The sequence below is a fragment of the Meles meles genome, chromosome 1 (assembly GCF_922984935.1).
Source record: "Meles meles chromosome 1, mMelMel3.1 paternal haplotype, whole genome shotgun sequence".
In the NCBI taxonomy this organism is placed as follows: domain Eukaryota; kingdom Metazoa; phylum Chordata; class Mammalia; order Carnivora; family Mustelidae; genus Meles; species Meles meles.
Genome location: NC_060066.1, coordinates 179789382 through 179809627, shown reverse-complemented (window position 1 = coordinate 179809627; position 20246 = coordinate 179789382). Strand labels below are relative to the sequence as shown.

Sequence of the window (20246 nt, the reverse complement as noted above, 5' to 3'; positions counted from 1 at the left end):
CTTTGCCTGGTTTCTGAAGAGAAGTCCAGTGTAATTTTTATCACTGCTGTTCTATAGGTAAAGTGTTTTTTTTTTTTTTAAAGATTTTATTTATTTATTTGACAGAGAGAGATCACAAGTGGACAGAGAGGCAGGCAGAGAGAGAGAGAGGGAAGCAGGCTCGCTGCTGAGCAGAGAGCCTGATGCGGGACTTGATCCCAGGACCCTGAGATCATGACCCGAGCCGAAGGCAGCGGCTCAACCCACTGAGCCACCCAGGCGCCCCTAGGTAAAGTGTTTTTTCCCTGTGATTTCTTTTAAGATTTTTTGTCTTTGATCTTCTGTAGTTTGAATAAAATGTGCATATTGACTTTTTGGTGTAGATTTTTTTTTTTTAATTTCTTTTCAGTGTAACAGTATTCATTGTTTATGCACCACACCCAGTGCTCCATGCAATACATGCCCTCCCCAATATCCACCACCTGGTTTCCCCAACCTCCCGCCCCCCCCCGCCCCTTCGAACCCCTCAGGTTGTTTTTCAGTGTCCATAGTTTCTCATGGTTCACCTCCCTTCCAATTTCCCTCAACTCCCTTCTCCTCTCCATCTCCCCATGTCCTCCATGTTCTTTGTTATGCTCCACAAATAAGTGAGACCATATGATACTTGACTCTCTCTGCTTGACTTATTTTGCTCAGCATAATCTCTTCCAGTCCTGTCCATGTTGCTACAAGAGTTGGGTATTCATCATTTCTGATGGAGGCATAATACTCCATTGTGTATATGGACCACATCTTCCTTATCCATTCGTCCGTTGAAGGGCATCTTGGTTCTTTCCACAGTTTGGCAACTGTGGCCATTGCTGCTATAAACATTGGGGTACAGATGGCCCTTCTTTTCACTACAGCTGTATCTTTGGGGGTAAATACCCAGTAGTGTAGATTTTTTGATGTTTTCCTGCTTGGTATTCTCTGCGTCTCTCATACCTGTGATTTGGTGTCTATCATTAATTTTGGAAAGTTCTCAGTTGTTTGTTGTTTCAAATACTACTTCCATTCCTTTCTCTTTTTCTTCTCTTTGGTCCTTTATTTTTCATTTTTCTGGTGGGGGTCATTCCTTGATGATCTTCTCTCTTTCTTCTATGGAAATTAGTCTAAGTTTTCTCTCTCTACTGGGGTCAACTCTGGTACACTGAATTTTCTGTTTCAACTAGGTTTTAAAATTTATTTGGAGAGAAATACTAATCTCATGATGCTAAAAAAAAATTTCTCTGATCTATAAAAAAATAATTTCTCTGGGGGCTCCTGGCTGGCATGCAACTCTTGATCTCAGGATTGGAATTTCAAGCCCCATCTGGTGTAGAGACCACTTAAAAATAAAACCTTAAAAAAAATAAATAATTTAAAATTTTAAAAATCTCTCTGTATTAATAGTTATTTTCCCTTTGTCATTTCTTACTTCATATATTTGTGCATTCTCCCTCTTTTCCTGATTAAATTAGCTAGTGTATGCCTGTTATGGATTTTTTTGGAAGAGCCAAAATTTTGATTTATTAATTTGGTCTACTATTTTTCTGTTCTCTACCATACTAACTTTTGCTACTTTCTTTATTTTTTGTACTCTCTGTTGGTTTATTTTGTTATTCTTTTTCTAGTTTTAAATTAGGATTTATTTGCAGTAGTTCTCCCTCATCCATGGTTTTGCTTTCCATGATTTCAGTTACCCACGGGCAATTGTGGTCCAGAAGCAGATGATCCTTCTGATGTATCGTCAGAAAGTCAGTAGTAACCTAACTCTATGTCACAGCACTTGTATCCTTCCCCTCACTTCATTTCATCACATAGCTATTTTATCATCTCACATCATTACAAGAAGCAGGGTGAGAGTATAGTACAATGAGTAATTTTGAAAAAGAGCAAGAGACCACATTCACATAAATTTTATTATGGCATATTTTTATAATTGTTTTATTTTTATTGTCATTGCTAATCTCTTACTGTGCCTAATTTATAAGTTAAACTTTATCATAAGTATGTATGTATAAGAAAAAAACATATAGGGCTTGGTTTTATCTGTGGCTTCAGGTATCCATTGGTGGTCTTGGTATATTTCCCTGCAGATAAGAAAGGATTACTGTATTTTATTCTTTCATTCTTTTCCTATTTTTTATTTGCTTTGTTAGTCTATTTGTGTGTATATTTGTATGTTTTTTTCTTTTTTTATTGTGGTAAAATACACAAAAGGTAAACTTTACCATCTTAACCATATCTTATTTTTTAATCATTTTTTATTTTTTAAAAGATTTTGTTTATTTATTTTTTTGACAGAGAGAGCACAGGCAGGCAGAGTGGCAGGGAGAGTCAGAGGGAGAAGCAGGCTCCCCACTAAGCAAAGAGCCCAGTGTGGGCTCAATCCTAGGACCCTGGGATCATGACCTGAGCCAAAGGCAGATGCTTAACTGACTGAGCCACTCAGGTGCCCCAACCATATTTTAGATGTACAGTTCAGTGGTATTAAATACACTTACATTGTTGTGCAGCCATCACCATCCATCCCCATAAACCTATTTGTCTTGTAAAACTATAATTCTATACCAATTAAACAGTAACTCTCTATTCTCTCCTCCCCTCAGTCCCTCCCAATCACCGTTGTACTTTTTGTCTTTATGATTTGGGCTATTCTAAGTATCCTATAAATGGAATCTATGGGTATTCATCTTTTGAGACTGGCTTATTTTGCTTAGCCTGTCCTCAAGGTTTATCCATGCTGTAGCATATGTCAGAATTTCCTACTTTTTTAAGACTGAAAATATTACATTCTATGCATATTCCGTCACAGTTTGTTTATGCATTCATCCATCAATGGGCACTTGGATTGCTTACATATTTTAGCTTTTCCGAATAATGCTATTAGAAACATGCGTGTACAAATAACTCTTCAAGACTCTGCTTTCAGTTCTTTTGAGGGTATATTCAGAAATGGAATTGCTGGATCATATGATAATTCTATTTTTTTATTGTTTGAGGAGCTGCCGTATTGTTTTCCACAACAACTGTAGCATTTTGCATTCACACCAATAGCACGCAAGAGTTCTGTTTTCTCCAAATTCTTGCCAACACTTGTTTTATGGGGGTTTTGATAGTAGCAATCCTAATAAGTCTGAGGTGGTATCTTATTGTAGTTTTTTTTTTAAATTTTTTTTTTAAGATTTTATTTATTTATTTGACAGAGAGAAATCATAACAAGGCAGAGAGGCAGGCAGAGAGAGAGAGAGAGGGAAGCAGGCTCCCCACTGAGCAGAGAGCCCGATGCGGGACTCGATCCCAGGACCCTGAGATCATGACCTGAGCCGAAGGCAGCGGCTTAACCCACTGAGCCACCCAGGCGCCCCTCTTATTGTAGTTTTGATTTGCATTTCCCTAATAATCAGCGATGTTGAATATCTTTTCTTTTCATGTGCTAATTGGCCATTCATATATCTTCTTTGGAGATATGTCCACTTAAGTCCTTTACCCATTTTTGAATCGGGTTGTTTTTGGTGTTGTATTTTAGGAGTTCTTCATATATTCTGGATCTGAATCCCTTATCAGATAGATAATTTACAAATATTTTCTCTCATTCCGTGGGTTGCCCTTTTACTCTATGGATACTGTTTTTAAACTTTCATGAAGTCATAATTTGTCTGCCTTTTCTTGTGTTACCTGTGTCTTGGGTGTCAGTGCAAGAAATCCTTACTAAATTCAGTGGCTTTTAAAGATTTTATTTATTTGTTTGACAGAGAGAGACACTGCAAGAGAGGGAACACAAGCAGGGAAAGTGGGAGCAGGAGCAGCAGGCTTCCTGCCAAGCAGGGAGCCTGATGACTCAATCCCAGGACCCTGGGACCATGACCCGAGCCAAAGGCAGATACTTAACAACTGAGCCACTCAGGTGCCCTAAGTCCTGTGGTTTTTAACGCTATTTTTCTTTTAAGAATTTTATTGTTTGAGAGCCACCTGGGTGGCTCAGTGTGTTAAGCCTCTGCCTCCGGCTTCGGTCATGATTCCAGGGTCCAGGGATCAAGCCCCACATCGGGCTCTCTGCTCAGTGGGGAGCCTGCTTCTTCCTCTCCCTCTCTCTGCCTGCCTTTCCACCTCCTTGTGATCTCTGTCAAACAAAAAAAAATTTAAAAAAAGAATTTTATTGTTTGAGGTCTCATAATTAGGTCCTTGATCTATTTCAAGTTAATTTTCAAATATGGTATTAGCTAAGGTCTAGCTTCATTCTTTTGTATGTAGATGTCCAGTTTTCCCAGCAACATTTGTTGAAAAGACTGTCCTTTACCCTATTGAATGGTTTTAGTATCCTTGTCGAAAATTATTTGACCATATATGTGAGGCTTTATTTCTGAGCTCTGTATTCCATTCTTGTATAGTATATGCCTATCTTTATGTTGATACCACACTCTTTTGATTACCATAGCTTTGCAGTAAGTTTTAAAGTTAGGAAGAAGTGTAAGTCCTTCAGTTTTGTTCTTTTTGGGATAGTTTTGACTCTTTGCAGTCCTTTGAGATTCCATAAGAGTTTTAGAATGGATTTTTATATTTCTGATTGCTGTATGTGTTTAAGGCTATGAATTTTCTTTTGTTCATTGATTATATCTCATGTATTTTAATAAGTAATGTTTTTTATCATTATTTTTTCAGAAATTTTTTAATTTTAATTTATATATCCCTTTCACTCAATAAGTGTTTAATAGATGATTTATAAATTTCTAGTTGAAAGCTTTCTTATTTTTTTTTTAAGATTTTATTTATTTATTTGACAGAGAGAGATCACAAGTAGACAGAGAGGCAGGCAGAGAGAGAGAGGGAAGCAGGCTCGCTGCTGAGCGGAGAGCCCGATGCGGGACTCGATCCCAGGACCCTGAGATCATGACCTGAGCTGAAGGCAGCAGCTTAACCCACTGAGCCACCCAGGCGCCCCTTATTTTTTTTATTTTTTAAAAATTTCTAAGTTTATTGTATTGCAATTAGAAAGCATTATTTGTAGTATTTCCATTTTACAGAACTTACTAATGTTTTCCTTGGTCTAATACGATCAAGTTCCATAAACGTTCCATGCACTTTTATGAAGAAGATAAATTCTCTATTATTGGGTATACGTCTGATATTTTCCCCCATATGTTCTGCCTTATTATTTTGTTTGGATCTTCTATATCTTATTTTTGTCCACTTGACCTACCCTGTACTGAGAGTGGTATGTTGAAGACTCCTATTATTAGTGTGATTCTACCTACTTTTCCTTGCATTTCCTATAGTTTCTGCTTTAAATAGGTACTGCTGTGTTATTTGGTGTGTTTCTATGTTCATAAGTATTATTGTGCTATCATGACTTTTTAAGATTGGATTTTTAAGTAATCTCTACACCCAGTGTGGGGCTCAAATTAATAACCCTGAAATCAAGAGTCACATGCTCTACCAACCAACCCAGTCAGGTGCCCTGTGATATCCTGACTTTTAACATTAAAAACTGACCTTCATGAAATGTCTGGTGGCTCAGTCAGTCAAGCATCTGCCTTCGGCTGAGGTCATGATCCCAGGGTCCTAGGATCCAGTTCCACATCAGGATCCTTGCTCAGCGGGGAGCCTGCTTCTCCCTCTGCCTGCTGCTCTGCCTGCTTGTGCTCTCTCTCTCACTCTGACAAATAAATAAATAAAATCTTAAATAAAATAAACAAATAAATAATAAAAACTGGCCTCCTTTTTAGTGAGTTTTTGTTCAAATTCTACTTTGTTTGATATCAGGATTGCAACCCCAATTTTCTTACTACTTTCATTTGTCTGGTATATTCTTGTCCATCCCTTGATTTGTAGATATTTTCAATTGCTTTGTTTTATGTGTTTTTCTTACTTGTAGCACATAGTTCTGTTTTGCTTTATGAGTCGATTTGAAAACATGTTTACTGTAGTAAACAAGTCATTCCCATTCTTATTTGTTGAAATGACTGATATGTTCGGACTCAATACTGTCATATTTTTATGATTTACTACGTGTATTATATTATAGTTACTGTATGTATTAGTTTTCCAAAGGCTTCCTTAACAAATAACCATTCAATGGTTCTGGGTGAACATGAATTCTGGGGGGACATTATTCAACTCAGTATACTGTGTTCCTTTCTCTATGTGGTATGTCTTCTTTGCTCTTTTAAAATATATCTTGATATTTAAGAAAGTATATTTTTTCTGTGGCTACCATAGTGTTTAGCCCTTCCATAAATCCTTCTCCTTTCCCTTATTTACACTTTTGCCGTCTGGCTTGTCATTTTTACAACGGTAAATACAGATAACATTTACCATCTTAATCTTTTTAAAGTGTACAGATTAGTGCTAATAATTATATTCACATTATTGTGCCATCACTACCACCATCCATCTCCAGAACTCATTTCACCTTGCAAAATGGAAACTCCATACATAGTAAATGACAATCCCTCTTTATACTTTTTTCTCAGCCCCTGGAAACCACCATTCCACTTTCTTCATCTACAAATTTGACTAAGTATTCTAGGTACCTCAGGTACCTATATGAGGAGTCATATAGTATTTGTCATTTGTGACTGGTTAGTTGATGATTTGTCAGCTTTTAATAATTCCCTTTTATTTTCATTTATTACCTATACAATTATTAGCGGTCTTTTTTTTTTTTTTCAAACTTCAGATATTTATTAATCAGTGTAAACTCCAGCACAATACACCAACATGATTTCATGTGTTTAGAGGAGAAATATTTCTTGGGTAAGTAGAAAATTGTGAGAATGGCTTCTGGGAGGCCTTCATTCTGAACAGCTTTATATTGAAACACTTCATTTAGAAGTCTGGATCTTCTTTCTTCAGTTTGCTGTGATCTACATTCACTGAGCCAAACTTGTATTAATCATGGGGGCCCAGTTTTTTCCGGATCTGGAATATTCTTATCCCCACTGACATCTGGATTGAGCAATGCCAATTGCAAGACATAGAGTGCTGCTCCAGTGCCTCCCACTCCAATAAATATAAGGAGGAGGATCAAGCTCAGATGCTTCTTGGTCTGACTGAGGATCTGGAGTAACATGGTTGCAGCAGAGACCTCAGGTCCAGAGGGAAAAAAGATCAAATGTGCAAGGCCCCCACAATTAGTGGTTATTCTACTTTCCCCTTTCTCCCTCCCTTCTCCTATTTTTAGTTGAATTATTTTCACTTTTAGTGTTTATGTGATATTCTTCTGCCCATGTGCCAATATTTATTTTAGTCTGAGATTTAGAATTCCATCTATGAATTGCACACCTCAGTTCTTTTTTTTTTTTAATTTTTTATTTATTTCTTATTTTTTAATAAACATATAATGTATTTTTATCCCCAGGGGTACAGGTCTGTGAATTGCCAGGTTTACACACTTCACAGCACTCACCATAGCACATACCCTCCCCAATGTCCATAACCCCACTCCCCGTCTTCCAACCCTCCTCCCCCTAGCAACCCCTCAGTTTGTTTTGTGAGATTAAGAGTCACTTATGGTTTGTCTCCCTCCCAATCCCATCTTCTTTCATTTATTCTTCTCCTATTTGCCTAACCCCCCATGTTGCATCTCCACGTCCTCATATCAGGGAGATCATATGATAGTTGTCTTTCTACAATTGACTTATTTCACTAAGCATGATACCCTCTAGTTCCATCCATGTCATCTCAAATGGCAAGATTTCATTTCTTTTGATGGCTGCATAGTATTCCATTGTGTATATATATCACATCTTCTTTATCCATTCATCTGTTGATGGACATCTAGGTTCTTTCCATAGTTTGGCTATTGTAGACATTGCTGCTATAAACATTCGGGTGCACGTGACCCTTTGGATCACTACGTTTGTATCTTTAGGGTAAATACCCAGTAGTGCAATTGCTGGGTCATAGGGTAGTTCTATTTTCAACATTTTGAGGAACCTCCATGCTGTTTTCCAGAGTAGTTGCACCAGCTTTCATTCCCACCAACAGTGTAGGAGGGTTCCCCTTTCTCCACATCCTCGCCAGCATCTGTCATTTCCTGACTTGTTAATTTTAGCCATTCTGACTGGTTGCACACCTCAGTTCTTTAATGAAGTTTTCCTAGTCATCTCTTGGTTGGATGAAGCTCAACCACTAGATACCTCAGGATGGTCTCATGAGCATAGTATTGTCTGAGCTTGTGCAAGTTTATATCTGTTCTTTGGTAGAGTTCATACTTACTTGAATGACAATTTTCCTGGATATAAAATATTTACTGCTACTTTGTTTCCTTGAGTTTCTTGAAAATGCTCTAATCTTTTCCCAGGGCTGAAATTCAAAACCCTGAGATCAAGACCTGAGTCAAAATCAAGAGTCATGGGGTGTCTGGGTGGCTCAGTGGGTTAAAGCCTCTGCCTTTGGCTCAGGTCATGATCTCAGGGTCATGGGAATGAGCCCCGCCTTGGGCTCTCTGCTCAGCAGGGAGCCTGCTTCCTCCTCTCTCTCTGCCTGCCTCTCTGCCTACTTGTGATCTCTGTCTGTCAAATAAATAAATAAAAATCTTTAAAAACAAACAAAAAAACAAACAAAAAGAAAAAACCAAGAGTCAGACACTTAACTGACTGAGCCACCCAGGCATCCTGAAAATGCTCTAATCTTGCTTTGATTTCTTTATTGTTCTTGAGAAGTATGATGCTGCCTTAATTTTCTTACCCTTAAAAGTCATTTGGTCTTTTTGTTTGGAGTCTCTGAGGATTTTCTTTTCTCTGTCTTCAATATTGAATAGTTTTACTAGGGTATATATTGGTATTGGTTATTCTAACTTTTCTAACTGTTCTAACTTTTCCAGGGATAGGGTGGGCCTCTTAATGTGTACATTTAAATTTTGTTTCACTTCCAGAAGGTTTTCTTGAATTATAGTTTTAGTATTCTGTTTCATATTTCTGTGGGGTTCTCTTTTAAGCCCCTTCAGTTGTACAGATGGTATAACTAGTCTTCCTTTGCCTGTCTTCCATTTCACTTGATAACTTTTCCATGAAAATGAGATATTAGACTGAGAAAGAAAAGAATGTTTGACCACTTGCACCTGCATTTGAAACCATCTTTATTATATCGCCTGCCTAGTTATATAAAGTCTATTTCAAGTGTATTGTGTTTCTTTGATCAAAGTTTGTCATTTGACGGGAGAACAAACATCTGCAAAGATTAAATCTACTGAAATACAATGTACCCATTTCTGAGACCAGAGAATTAGGTATGATTTGAAGCTATTTGTAGGCCATGGCTTGCTCTGTAATAATTTTACTTTAACTTTGCTATCACTTTGCTAATGTCCCCATTAGCAATTTTTATTCTGTCCCAGAAAACCTAATCCAGGATAGAAAGAAATTCCTGAAAGATGAGAAGAAGCATGGTAGCACTCAGAAGCGGAAGTACCAGGATTTTCTGGATGTTATACTTTCTGCCCAGGTAAATTTTTCAAATGTCTGAGGCTGCTCATACATGTAGTTAATTGTGCAGGTGAATGGATGAGTGAGGTGGAGGGGAGACAAGAGGAAAATGGATCAGCTAAATTTAACAATACTTTCTAATTGATGGGTTGGATCCATGCAGTTTGAGGTGAAGATTGAAGTCTGTAATTCTGTCACGAGAGGGAGTCGGACAAGACTAAATTTTTTACTAATTGGACAGGACTTGATTACTGCAAAGATGCATGGCAGTGTAGGGAAGCCCAGGAAAATGGGTCATAGTGTAAGTTGTTAAAATGATGAGGAGAAGGTGCTGGGGAATCTGCATGAATCTGGCAGGATGAATCAAGGAGCTCTTTGCAAGGCCTGTTTTCCTTATCTAATGTTGGTTCTCCTCTGTGCTCTGGTCAAAGTGTGGTTCCTACTATTTGTTGAACTGAATTATAATTGAAACTCTCATATGAAACTCTAGTGTTTTTTTTCCCCCAAAGCCATTATCTTAATATAATAAAGATATCTATAATATCTAAAGATATCTATAAAGATATAGATATCTTGCAGATATCTATAAACTGACATTGCAGAAACATCTCTCTACTATATCTTTCAGGCTGAAAATGGCAGCAGCTTCTCAGATACTGACCTAAGGTGTGAGGTGAACACACTGATGTCGGCAGGGCACGACACCACAGCAGGGAGCATTTCCTGGCTCCTCTACTACCTGGCTCTGAACCCTGAGCATCAAGAGAGATGCCGGGAGGAGATCAGGGGCATCCTAGGGGACGGATCTTCTATCACCTGGTAAGACCTGCATTCTTAAACATTTCATCTTGCTTCCTCTCCATGCGTTTTGCTTTATTCTCTCCTCTGGTACCTCAGGGGCCATTGTGCTTCAAGATATGTGCCTGTAGAAACAGAATAGGCAGGCTACTATTCTGCCTGTTTTCTAGAGAGACCAAAACTATCCCTATATCTTTGCAAAAGAAGTTCACTCATCCGTAAGTTATCTACTTCATTGTTTTTCTAATCAGTGGTGTGTAACGTCCCATTTCTTTCACCTGGCTGGGTACGCTGGAAATGGGGCTTGATCCCTAGACTTGCATTCAGAGTTTGAATGGTAAGACTCAGGTGCGTCTCCTCTCTGAGATCCCAGCAAGCTCACGTATCATTTAGGCCCCCATTGTAGTCATTCCCTCCCATCTCCTTGTTTACTCCTCAGGACTGGCTCAGACTTTGAGCATAGTACTAAATGGTGCACACTGTAGTTAAATCCAGTGATTATGGACTGAGGACATTCTAAGTACTGAGGCACTTCAGAAATGTGTAGATCCTGCTCTCAATGAGCTTATACCCTGGGACAGGAGACAGCCCTCCGTATGAATAATTGCCATATAACCTGGTAAGGGTAGCGAGAGAGAGATGTGCTGGCTACTACAGAAAATCAGAAGACAGGCACCTTAACTGGTACTGGGGCTTAGGGGACTTCTTGGGAGATCTGACACCCAAGCTGCCTCTTATAGGATGAGTTAGCCAGGTAGAAAATGTCAACACCATTTTGAAAGACTTTGAAATTATCTGGCTGTTCAAACAGTGCCCAGGTTATGGATTTGCCCCGGAGGCACACTGTATGACAGAAAAACAAACACATCTCTGATTCAAAACACATTCTTCACCCTAGCTAGATAGTTCACTTACCATTGCTTTGCTGGCCAAAGGGACAGAAAGATAGAAATGGTAAGGACTATCCAGCCCCAGGAGTAGGGAGAAAACACCATATTTCAAATGCAAAGGTCAGCTCAGTTAGAATATTTGTAAGGGAAAATTTGGATTTATATAGATATGGTAGAGCTCCTACTTTTTATAAGGAAGTAATAGTTATTTCCTACCATAAATTAAAGGTTTAATCTGTATAGCACAAAATATAGTGTTGATTAGTCATTTTTTATTCATTGATTAACATTAATTGGATATTTAACCTGTTTAGGGTGTATATGTATACAACCCCAATATTGGCCTTTCTCATTCTTGTCTGGCGTACGTGAAATGTAAAAGCAATAAAGAACTCTTTGCCAGGTGAGAAGACAAAGTCCAAAGGATCTATTAAGTACCACTTATTTTAATAAGAGAAGGGAAAATCATTTTATATAAAATAAAATACATTTTTATTCCATAATATGGCCCTATACTCACATTTAATGATATTTGTACGTAGTATGCTGAAAATTTGTAATTCTTTAAGACAGACAATAAAACCACATTGCAAGGAGCAATTTCTGAAAAAACTGGCAAGTTGTTCAACGTCTCCATTTGGCTTGTCAGCCGTTTCGGCATTGGGTTAAAATTCCTCTCTTCTTCTTGCACCAGGGCTAAGATGGACAACATTGTGTTTCTAAAATATGCAAAGTGCCAGGCTAAGCAGAATTACCCTTTTTATTCTGAGCTCGAGGAGTAAAGAGCTCAAAATGAAAATTTCAGACTACTGAATGGTCAGAGCCTGCATTCAAAATAAGTAATCAGAAAAGCAAACAGAAATACAATAAAGCAAATATACTGAATATATGCAGTCATTTTATGACTAGCTGATTGGCTAGGATGAAAAAAAAAAAACTTTATTCTTCTCCCTCTGATATTTCAGACTTGTGTGAGACAAGTTCTTTTCATCTCTGGGGTGAAATCTTGAGTGAATCTCATAGAGTTCCCATCCATTTAAGTCAAAAGAGCAGTCTCATTTCAGTAACGAAGCTGTCTGGTCCAAGGGAATAATGAAAAGTACAAATTCATATCCACTTGTATCCTCTCCCTCCATCCCAGATCAGCATTTCTTTGGGTCTGGAAGCCAGTGATGGGTGAGGGGGTTGTGGTTGGCTTCTTTTTACTGACCAGTTCCTCCCCAACCCAGTGGCTTCTGTTTCTGACCCTTCCAAAAGTGGTCCCAGGAGGGAGCCAGGAGGAGAAAAGGGGTACTATGGTAATTTGCCCTCTGAGCTGGGTGGCTAGTGAGTGCTTCCTTTCACTCACAATGGGTACATCCAGTGAGTTTCTTGGAGATTCCCTCACTGGAGCTTTGCCATGGTGGTTCGCGGGGCAACGAGGGAATTCTTATCCTCAGAATTCCTTTCAAGCTGGTTCTGAAGCTCTGCCTCTTGCCAATTCATTGGCCCACAGAGCACACTGGAGTGCTCCTGACTTGTTTGTCCCTGTTGCTCTCCCCCAACTCCCTTGTCTGTTCTGAATCACAGACTTCTGTGATCTATCAGTCCTCTGTTTCCCAAACTCCAGGGGGTACATGTCAGATCATCGAAGTGACCCAAGAAGCCCCTCTTTGCCTAACATGGTTGGGGGACTCTCCTCCATTCTCCACAGCATTCTGGCATTCCAACAATGCTCTTTAAAGGATATATATATATTTTTTTATTCTCAAACCTCTTAAGCCCTCTCTCTTCAGTCCTTAGCCATTCTTTCTACATTCTTGACTTATATGGTGAGCTAAGAGTTGCAAAACAGGTTTCAGAAATCTCCCTACCAAATCCTTTACCAGGAGATTAGCATCTCACTTTATAATGGACACTTGTTTGGTCCCTCTTCCTCTGGAACCTCAGCTGACCCTGAGGCAGAGTCTCACATTCTATTACATAAGCCGATTACAAAATAACTTTAACCTAGAGATGATATTTACCAGGACTAAACACCAAAGAGGAAAAAAACATCATTATTTACAAACTAGATATGGAGACTGAGTTCCCTCCCTTCCTTCCCTTGTCCTCACAGGGACCAGCTGGGTGAAATGTCATACACCACAATGTGCATCAAGGAGTCACTCCGACTGGCGCCTCCAGTCCCATCCATTTCCAGAGAGCTCAGCAAGCCTATTACCTTCCCAGATGGACGCTCCCTGCCTGCAGGTCTTTGCATTCTTTTCTTAAGCAGTACCTAGAGACCAGGGGATCCTAGCGACCACAGCGACAAAGACTGTCCTCAACAGTCCTCAACTCTTAGAGGAGTCAAAAGACAAACCTAAGGAAGTCTGGCTTAGAATGGGTGCCTATCAAGAACTCAGCGGGTCATTCTTTGATCAGATGTGGTTTCCAGACTTTCCCAAAAGCACATAGCCATTTGCAGAGAAGCTCTGCCCAGAACCTGGGTGGCTAGAAACCCAGCTCAGGGTTTCTTCATTCACAGGACATTGTTTCTAAAATAATCTTTGTTTGGCTTAGTTTGAGACCCCCAGGTGAGACTTCATGGGAGATGAGCATCATTATATTTATCTAGAAGACCCAAGGTGGGGTCTTTGGCTTCATTATCATCAAAATATTACTCTTATAAGTGTGCGGCACTAATAGTTAACATGGAGCCTTCAAACACATGATCTCATTTTCCTGCCCTTGGAACATGATCTTAACAGACATTTATATGGTGCTTCTCAGTTTACAAAGCACTTTCAAAGCACACTACACACGTGGTATAGCCAAAAATTCACTGGAGACCCCAATGTGCAGATGAGCGGAATTAAAACTTGCATAGAGGCCCCACGCCTTACCCAGTGCTCTTCAGAGCACAGGCCTCTGAGCAGGGCAAGTGGGAGGCAGAAGGGTGTCACATGAGATAGCCTTCACGTGTCTGCTTTGGTTTCTGTTAGCTCTTGCCATTGGAAACAAGGTGACAGGATTGCTTGTAGCAAATACCAATAGCCTGTCACTGTGACTTTGTTGACAGATCCAGAATTAATTTACCGGAATTTCTTATGGTAATCAAATAATCTTCAAAATCTCTCTCCTATTTTTTTTAGCTTTTTATTTTTTATTAACATATAATGTATTATTAGCCCCAGGGGTACAAGTCTGTGAATCACCAGGTTTACACACTTCACAGCACTCACCATAGCACATACCCTCCCCAATGTCCATAACCCCACTTCCCTCTCCCTACCCTCTCCTCTTCTTTTTTGATCCCCAAACCATGTGGATACTTGCCAAAATTTCCTCCCTTCCACTTATGAACAGAACCAAAAGAAACTTGTCATTGGACCTGCATGATGGAATTGTAGTTCCGTTCTTCTGGACCCAAACCATCTCTGGTGGGTGCTGTATTGTCCATTTACAGATATCATTCTGACATGAAACCAACAGCTCCTTAAGATAGAATCAGGTATTAAATAAGTCATTGCTTTGAAAACTAAGGTGTCATTCAAGCCTCATCTTCCCATGGGTCCTTGACTGCTGACATCAGCTATGGAACACAAAACTCTGCCAGGAGCTAGCTCATTCCCTTCAAGAAGAAAATTCTTATTGAAGAGTGGTGTAACAGTAGCTCTACCTCAACTTGCTCTCCCTCCTGTAATCTTTTTTATTTCCTTCCTTTCACAGGAATAACTGTAGTTCTCAATATTTGGGGCCTTCACCGCAACCCTGCCATCTGGGAAAATCCAAAGGTATGACTGTCTCACATGTAAATACTTCAAAAAACAAATGCTGTGCAAGTAACTTTTTGTTAGCACAACGGGGATGTGGCAAATGACACAAAGCAAATAAAAGAAATCAACTTTTCTCCTAAAGGAAAACTGTCCCCTCCCCCATTCCTACTTTATGTTGACTTTGGAATGAACAGATGGACATAATGCCACACAATCTGCTTCCAAACTGCAATCTGTACTGCAGTCATTTACTTAGCGAGCTCTGCCAAGCACTCACCTAGACATCTGCAAGAGTGTAGACTATCCATGTAGCCAGGCAGGCAATACAAACTCTCTTCTGCTGGATGGAACAGTGGGAATTCTGGCAGAAAACTGATGACACCCTCAGGTTGGGCACTTTGAGGAGAGTTTTATAAAGGAACTATTTACAAAGGTTTGGTAGGGTTTGTCAAAGCAACATGGAGTGTACAACTGTTGAAGGGCTTCCCACCTCTGGGCCTGGTGAGGGTTACAGTGACAGGAGAGAGATTGCTGTGCTGGAAAAGATCCTGGGCAGGAGGTAGGCCTTCAGTAGAGCAGCCAGGCTCAGGAAGCTTGGTAGGGTGAGGTCCAGGGAATAAATAACCCAAAAGCTCTCTCCATCCACCTTCCAGATCACCAATGTCTTTTATCAGCCAAACCCAAGAGAAAACTATGTGGGTCTGCTTCTTGGAGCCTAGAGCAGAGCAGGAAAGGGAGAAGAGAGGATCTAGAGAGTTAAAAAGAAGACACGTAGCTAACCATAGTGCTTGATTCAATGTTCTTAAACTCTAGACACTCACAACGCCCACAGATATCTCCTTTCACATAAGTGGCTAGGGTTTAAGATATCTTACATGTAACATGAAGTGGACTGCATGTCTCAGTTACAGTTGATCACATAATCCCTTTGGCTAGACTTCCGACTGGGTGCATTCTTTTTTTAATGTTGAAAGTAATTTTGAATATAGTTGACATGCAATGTTCCATCAGTTTCGGGGGCACAACTTCGTGATTTGACAAGCTGATACCTGATGCTATGCCCACCCCAAGCATGGCCACCATCTGTTCCATTCCATCGCTATAACAATGTAACTGATGATATTCCTTACGCTATGTCTTTTACTCCTGTGACTTTCATTCCATAACTGGAAGCCTGTATCTCCCTCTCCCCTTCACTGACTTTGTCCAACCCCTACAACCATCAGTTTGTTCTCTGTATTTATAGGTCTAATTCTGCTTTGTGTTTGTTTATGCACTTGGTTTTTTTCCTTTTTTTTTTTTTTGGATTCATCTTATGAGTGGAATCATACAGTATTTGTCTTTTTCAGTCTAACTTATTTCACTTATCATAATACCTTCTAGGTCCATCCACGTTGTTTCAAATAGCATGATCTCAAGCTTTTTGTGGCTGTGCAATATTCTGTTCTATACACCACATTTTCCTTATCCACTCTTTAATTGATGACGCTTAGGCTGCTTCCATATCTTAGCTATTATAAGTGAATGCTGCAATAAATTAGGGATGTATATATCTTCTCAAATTAGTGTTTTCATTTTCTTTGGATAAATTAAGTAGGTGCGTTCTTACCACCAACGTGAAAATAATATCACTGACCCTATCATTTCTGCTTTCTCCATACTTGGTCTGGGTAGCATATTAGTCTACTGGGAGCAAGGGCTGCAGGTCTAGAATTGCCCTGTCCAATGCGGTAGCTATTCATCACATGTGGTTACTGAGCACTTAAATTGTGGCTAATCAGAAATGAGACATGCTGGGAATGTAAAATACACACTGGAATTTGAGGACATAGTACAAAAATGTGAAATATTGCCTTAATAATTATTATATCGAGCACATGTTGGAATGATAATTTTTTTCAAAATAAATTCTATTATTCAAATTATTTCCATGTTTTAAAAAATGTGACTACCTGGAACACCTAGGTGGCTCAGTCGGTTAAGCATCTGCTTTTGAGTCAGGTCATGATCCTAGGGTGCTGGGATCCAGTCCCGCCTCAGACTCCTTGCTCAGTGAGCAGCCTGCTTCTCCCTCTGCCTCTTTCTCTCTCGTGCTCTCTCCCTCTCTCTGTTTCTCTCTGACAAATAAATGAAATAAAATAATAAAAACGTGGCTACCAGAACACATATGTGTTCTGGTACATATGTGGCTCATCATATATTTCTGTTGATTCGTGCTATGTAGTAGCTTAAGAAATGCACTAATGGTGTTTTGGGGATGGTGGTGGGATTGCACTGTCATTTTAGGTCTTTGACCCCTTGAGGTTCTCCCAGGAGAATTCTGATCAGAGACACCCCCACTCCTTCTTACCATTCTCAGCTGGACCAAGGTAAGGACAATTTGAAGTTATTAAAAATGCACAGAAATATTTACTTGGAAACAGCACTCTTCCTTTGGTAACTCAACTCCGTATATTCTCCCATGGAGTCCCATCTTCTCACCAGATTATGAGGTAGATCATGGTACTTATCTGAGCTCCTGAAAAGACCAGTTAGTTTCACAAAGGACAAGGCCCTTCTCTGTCACATCCTATACAGCCATGCGTCAGAAAGTTACCCTACAATGCAAACTTGTAAACTTGTAAAGTTACCCTACAATGCAAACTTGCTCAGAAGCCATGCAGGCCACCCCCAATGCAGGAGAAACAATTATTTTCCCCCTTAATTTCAAATTTATTGAGGCATAGTTGACATACACAACTGTAAGATATTTAAAATGTACAACATGGTGACTCACTATCTGCATACATCGTGAAAGGGTTCTTCCCCTTCACCAATTTCTCTCTTTATGTGTGCATGAAGATATTTAAGTTCTACTTTATTAGCAAATTTCAATCACACATTACAGTGTTACCAACTATAGTTACCACGTTTCACACTACATCCTCACAGGAGAAACAATTCTGTAAGCATCTCCAAGTGTCACCTTCTTTAGGGAGGGCATCACATTACAGCCTCTCGGTTCATGTTATTGCAGGAGATAAGAGAAGTTCAAAACTTTCCTTGACGTTTAGTGTGAAAATGCTGCTTTACTGTGAACAGTAGATTCATTATTCTAGCATCTTAACAAAAGAGTCAGAAACAACTACCATTTCCTCAAGGTCTCTCTTTCTTTCCCTTGGTGCCTGCAGGAATTGTATTGGGCAGCATTTTGCCATGATTGAGCTAAAGGTGGCCATTGCCTTGATTCTACTCCACTTCAAAGTGGCTCCAGACCCCACCAGACCTCTTGTCTTCTTGCACCAGATTGTCCTCAAAGCCAAGAACGGGGTCCACTTACACCTGAAGAAACTCCCCTAATGTTACAGCCCAGGGTACAATGATTATATATATATCCAACATATCCTCTCTATATAGGATATATTTATCTATTCATCCATTTTATGTATACACACACACACACACACACACACACACACACACACAGAGAGAGAGAGTTTTAAAGTAAAATTACAGCTATTGGGCCAAGAAAATGAAGAGAAATCAAAATATGGTGGTGGGAGGGTTAGGGGTAGGAGGGATGGGGGTCTTTGTGTAACTGCACATTATCCAAAACCACTTCTAGGTGATATCCTGTGTCACCCAGATCTGTTTCTGTATGATTTGGGGAGATTTTCCAATCATTTCTTTTTGATTCTCGCTGTTGTTAATGCTACGTACCAAGAATTTTCCTAGGTGACTTCCATATATGTTCTGTTGCTTTTTAAAATAGTTTTTGGAATTATGCAAGTAATCTGTGCATGTATGCTCACAGTAAAAGATATCCAACATTCAAAAAGCATGCAGAGTAAAAAGTAAAAATCCCACATCACATACCCTACACCTCTCTGCCCTGACCAACCCTACTCATTTTCCTAAAAACAGAATCGCTTTGTGTTAATTTTTTCAGAACTTTTCATATACATTTCATATATACATATGTATATATGTATTTTACAGATGGGATCATATCCATAGTATTCTTGCTTTTTTCACTTAATAAAAAATACATCTTATTCTTAATCATGGATTCATGATATTCTATAATATGAATGTATTGTAATTCATTGAACTATTTTCTTATTATTGGATATTTAAATTATTTATGGTTTAAAAACATGCTTATTGGCCACTTGTATTTATTTTGTTGTCTGTGACTCATACATCATTTATGCTTCTTTTCCTATGGAGTTCTATATGACTTCTCTAATACTGTGGATATAGTCCTTGATTGTAACTTTTCTTTGTAACTTTCCCCATTATTCTACTTTTATAAAACTGTATGGTGTCTGTTAGCATAAAGAACTTCTAAATTTTCATGAAATAAGGTAAATAAAGTTTTTTTTTATGGTTTCTGGGTTTCAATCTTGAATAAGAAAACCTCCATTTTGAATATTATCTAGGTATTCTACATAGTTTCCTGGTGCTAACCACTCTTTTGAAGCCTGAGCAGGAATTTTTTAATAATTTCCAAATATTAATAATAATAATTATTATTATTATTTCCAGAGTCATTACTCATTTGATGTTTTCATGTCCACTACATGTCAGATATTGTGATAAGCACTCAGTGAATGAATAGCGAGGACCCCTGCCCTCATGGAGCTTGTATCCTAAGCAGACAAATAATTACGAATTTCACTAAGTGCCTTGAAGGAAGTGAATGGCCTGAGCTAGACAGTAGTGAAGGGGAGCTTACTTTAGATTGGATTGTCTAGAAAAATTTTTTTTTAAGATTTTATTTATTTATTTGACAGACAGAGATCACAAGCAGGCAGAGAGGCAGACAGAGAGAGAGGAGGAAGCAGGCTCCCTGTCAAGCAGAGAGCCCGATGCGGGGCTCGATCCGAGGATCCTGGGATCATGACCTGAGCTGAAGGCAAAGGCTTTAACCCACTGAGCCACCCAGGCACCCCGGGTTGTCTAAAAAATCTTAAGAAAGGGATATGTAAGTTGAGATCTCAAAGGACAGAAGCTACACCTCTTAGACGCCCCCTAGTGGCAAAACTATGGCAATTCGCTGGACAATTCAAATAGCCCCGAACCACTTCGGGTTATAGAATGAATAAATCATGGGAATGAAAGGCACAGCGTGGCAAATATAGTCCATGACACAGTAATAGCGTTGTCTAGTGACAGGTGGTAGTTACACTTGTGGTGAGTACATCATAACCTAGAGAGAAGTTGAATCACTATGTTGTACACCTGAAACTAATGTAAGCTTGTGTGTCTGCGATACTCAAAAACATATTTTTTTGATAGCCCTGAAACAAACAGTAGAAGTATATTTCCTTTGCCAAGTAAAAGCAAACTGATCTTGCCCACCTGGATGGATAAGAAATGAAAATAAAGTCCTGGTCACATCTGTAACA

General features: G+C 39.2%; 2 protein-coding genes across 2 annotated transcripts in view; one reads left to right on the top strand and one right to left on the bottom strand.

Annotated features, from left to right (window-relative positions):
- Positions 1-18278, top strand: part of LOC123947112 (cytochrome P450 4X1) — a 41696-nt gene extending 23418 nt beyond the window's left edge. Inside the window, exons 7-12 of the mRNA XM_046013110.1 lie at positions 9341-9447; positions 10057-10247; positions 13215-13348; positions 14810-14874; positions 17143-17225; positions 18027-18278. Of these exons, the coding sequence (XP_045869066.1) occupies positions 9341-9447; positions 10057-10247; positions 13215-13348; positions 14810-14874; positions 17143-17225; positions 18027-18195 (749 nt within the window). The 3' untranslated portion in view covers positions 18196-18278. The remainder of the gene's footprint in view (positions 1-9340; positions 9448-10056; positions 10248-13214; positions 13349-14809; positions 14875-17142; positions 17226-18026) is intronic.
- On the bottom strand, positions 6829-7072 carry LOC123947119 (cytochrome c oxidase subunit NDUFA4-like). Its single transcript, XM_046013119.1, is given in 2 exon segments — positions 6829-6916; positions 6918-7072. Coding segments are annotated over 2 exon segments (243 nt in total).
- Positions 18279-20246: the final 1968 nt, after the last annotated feature.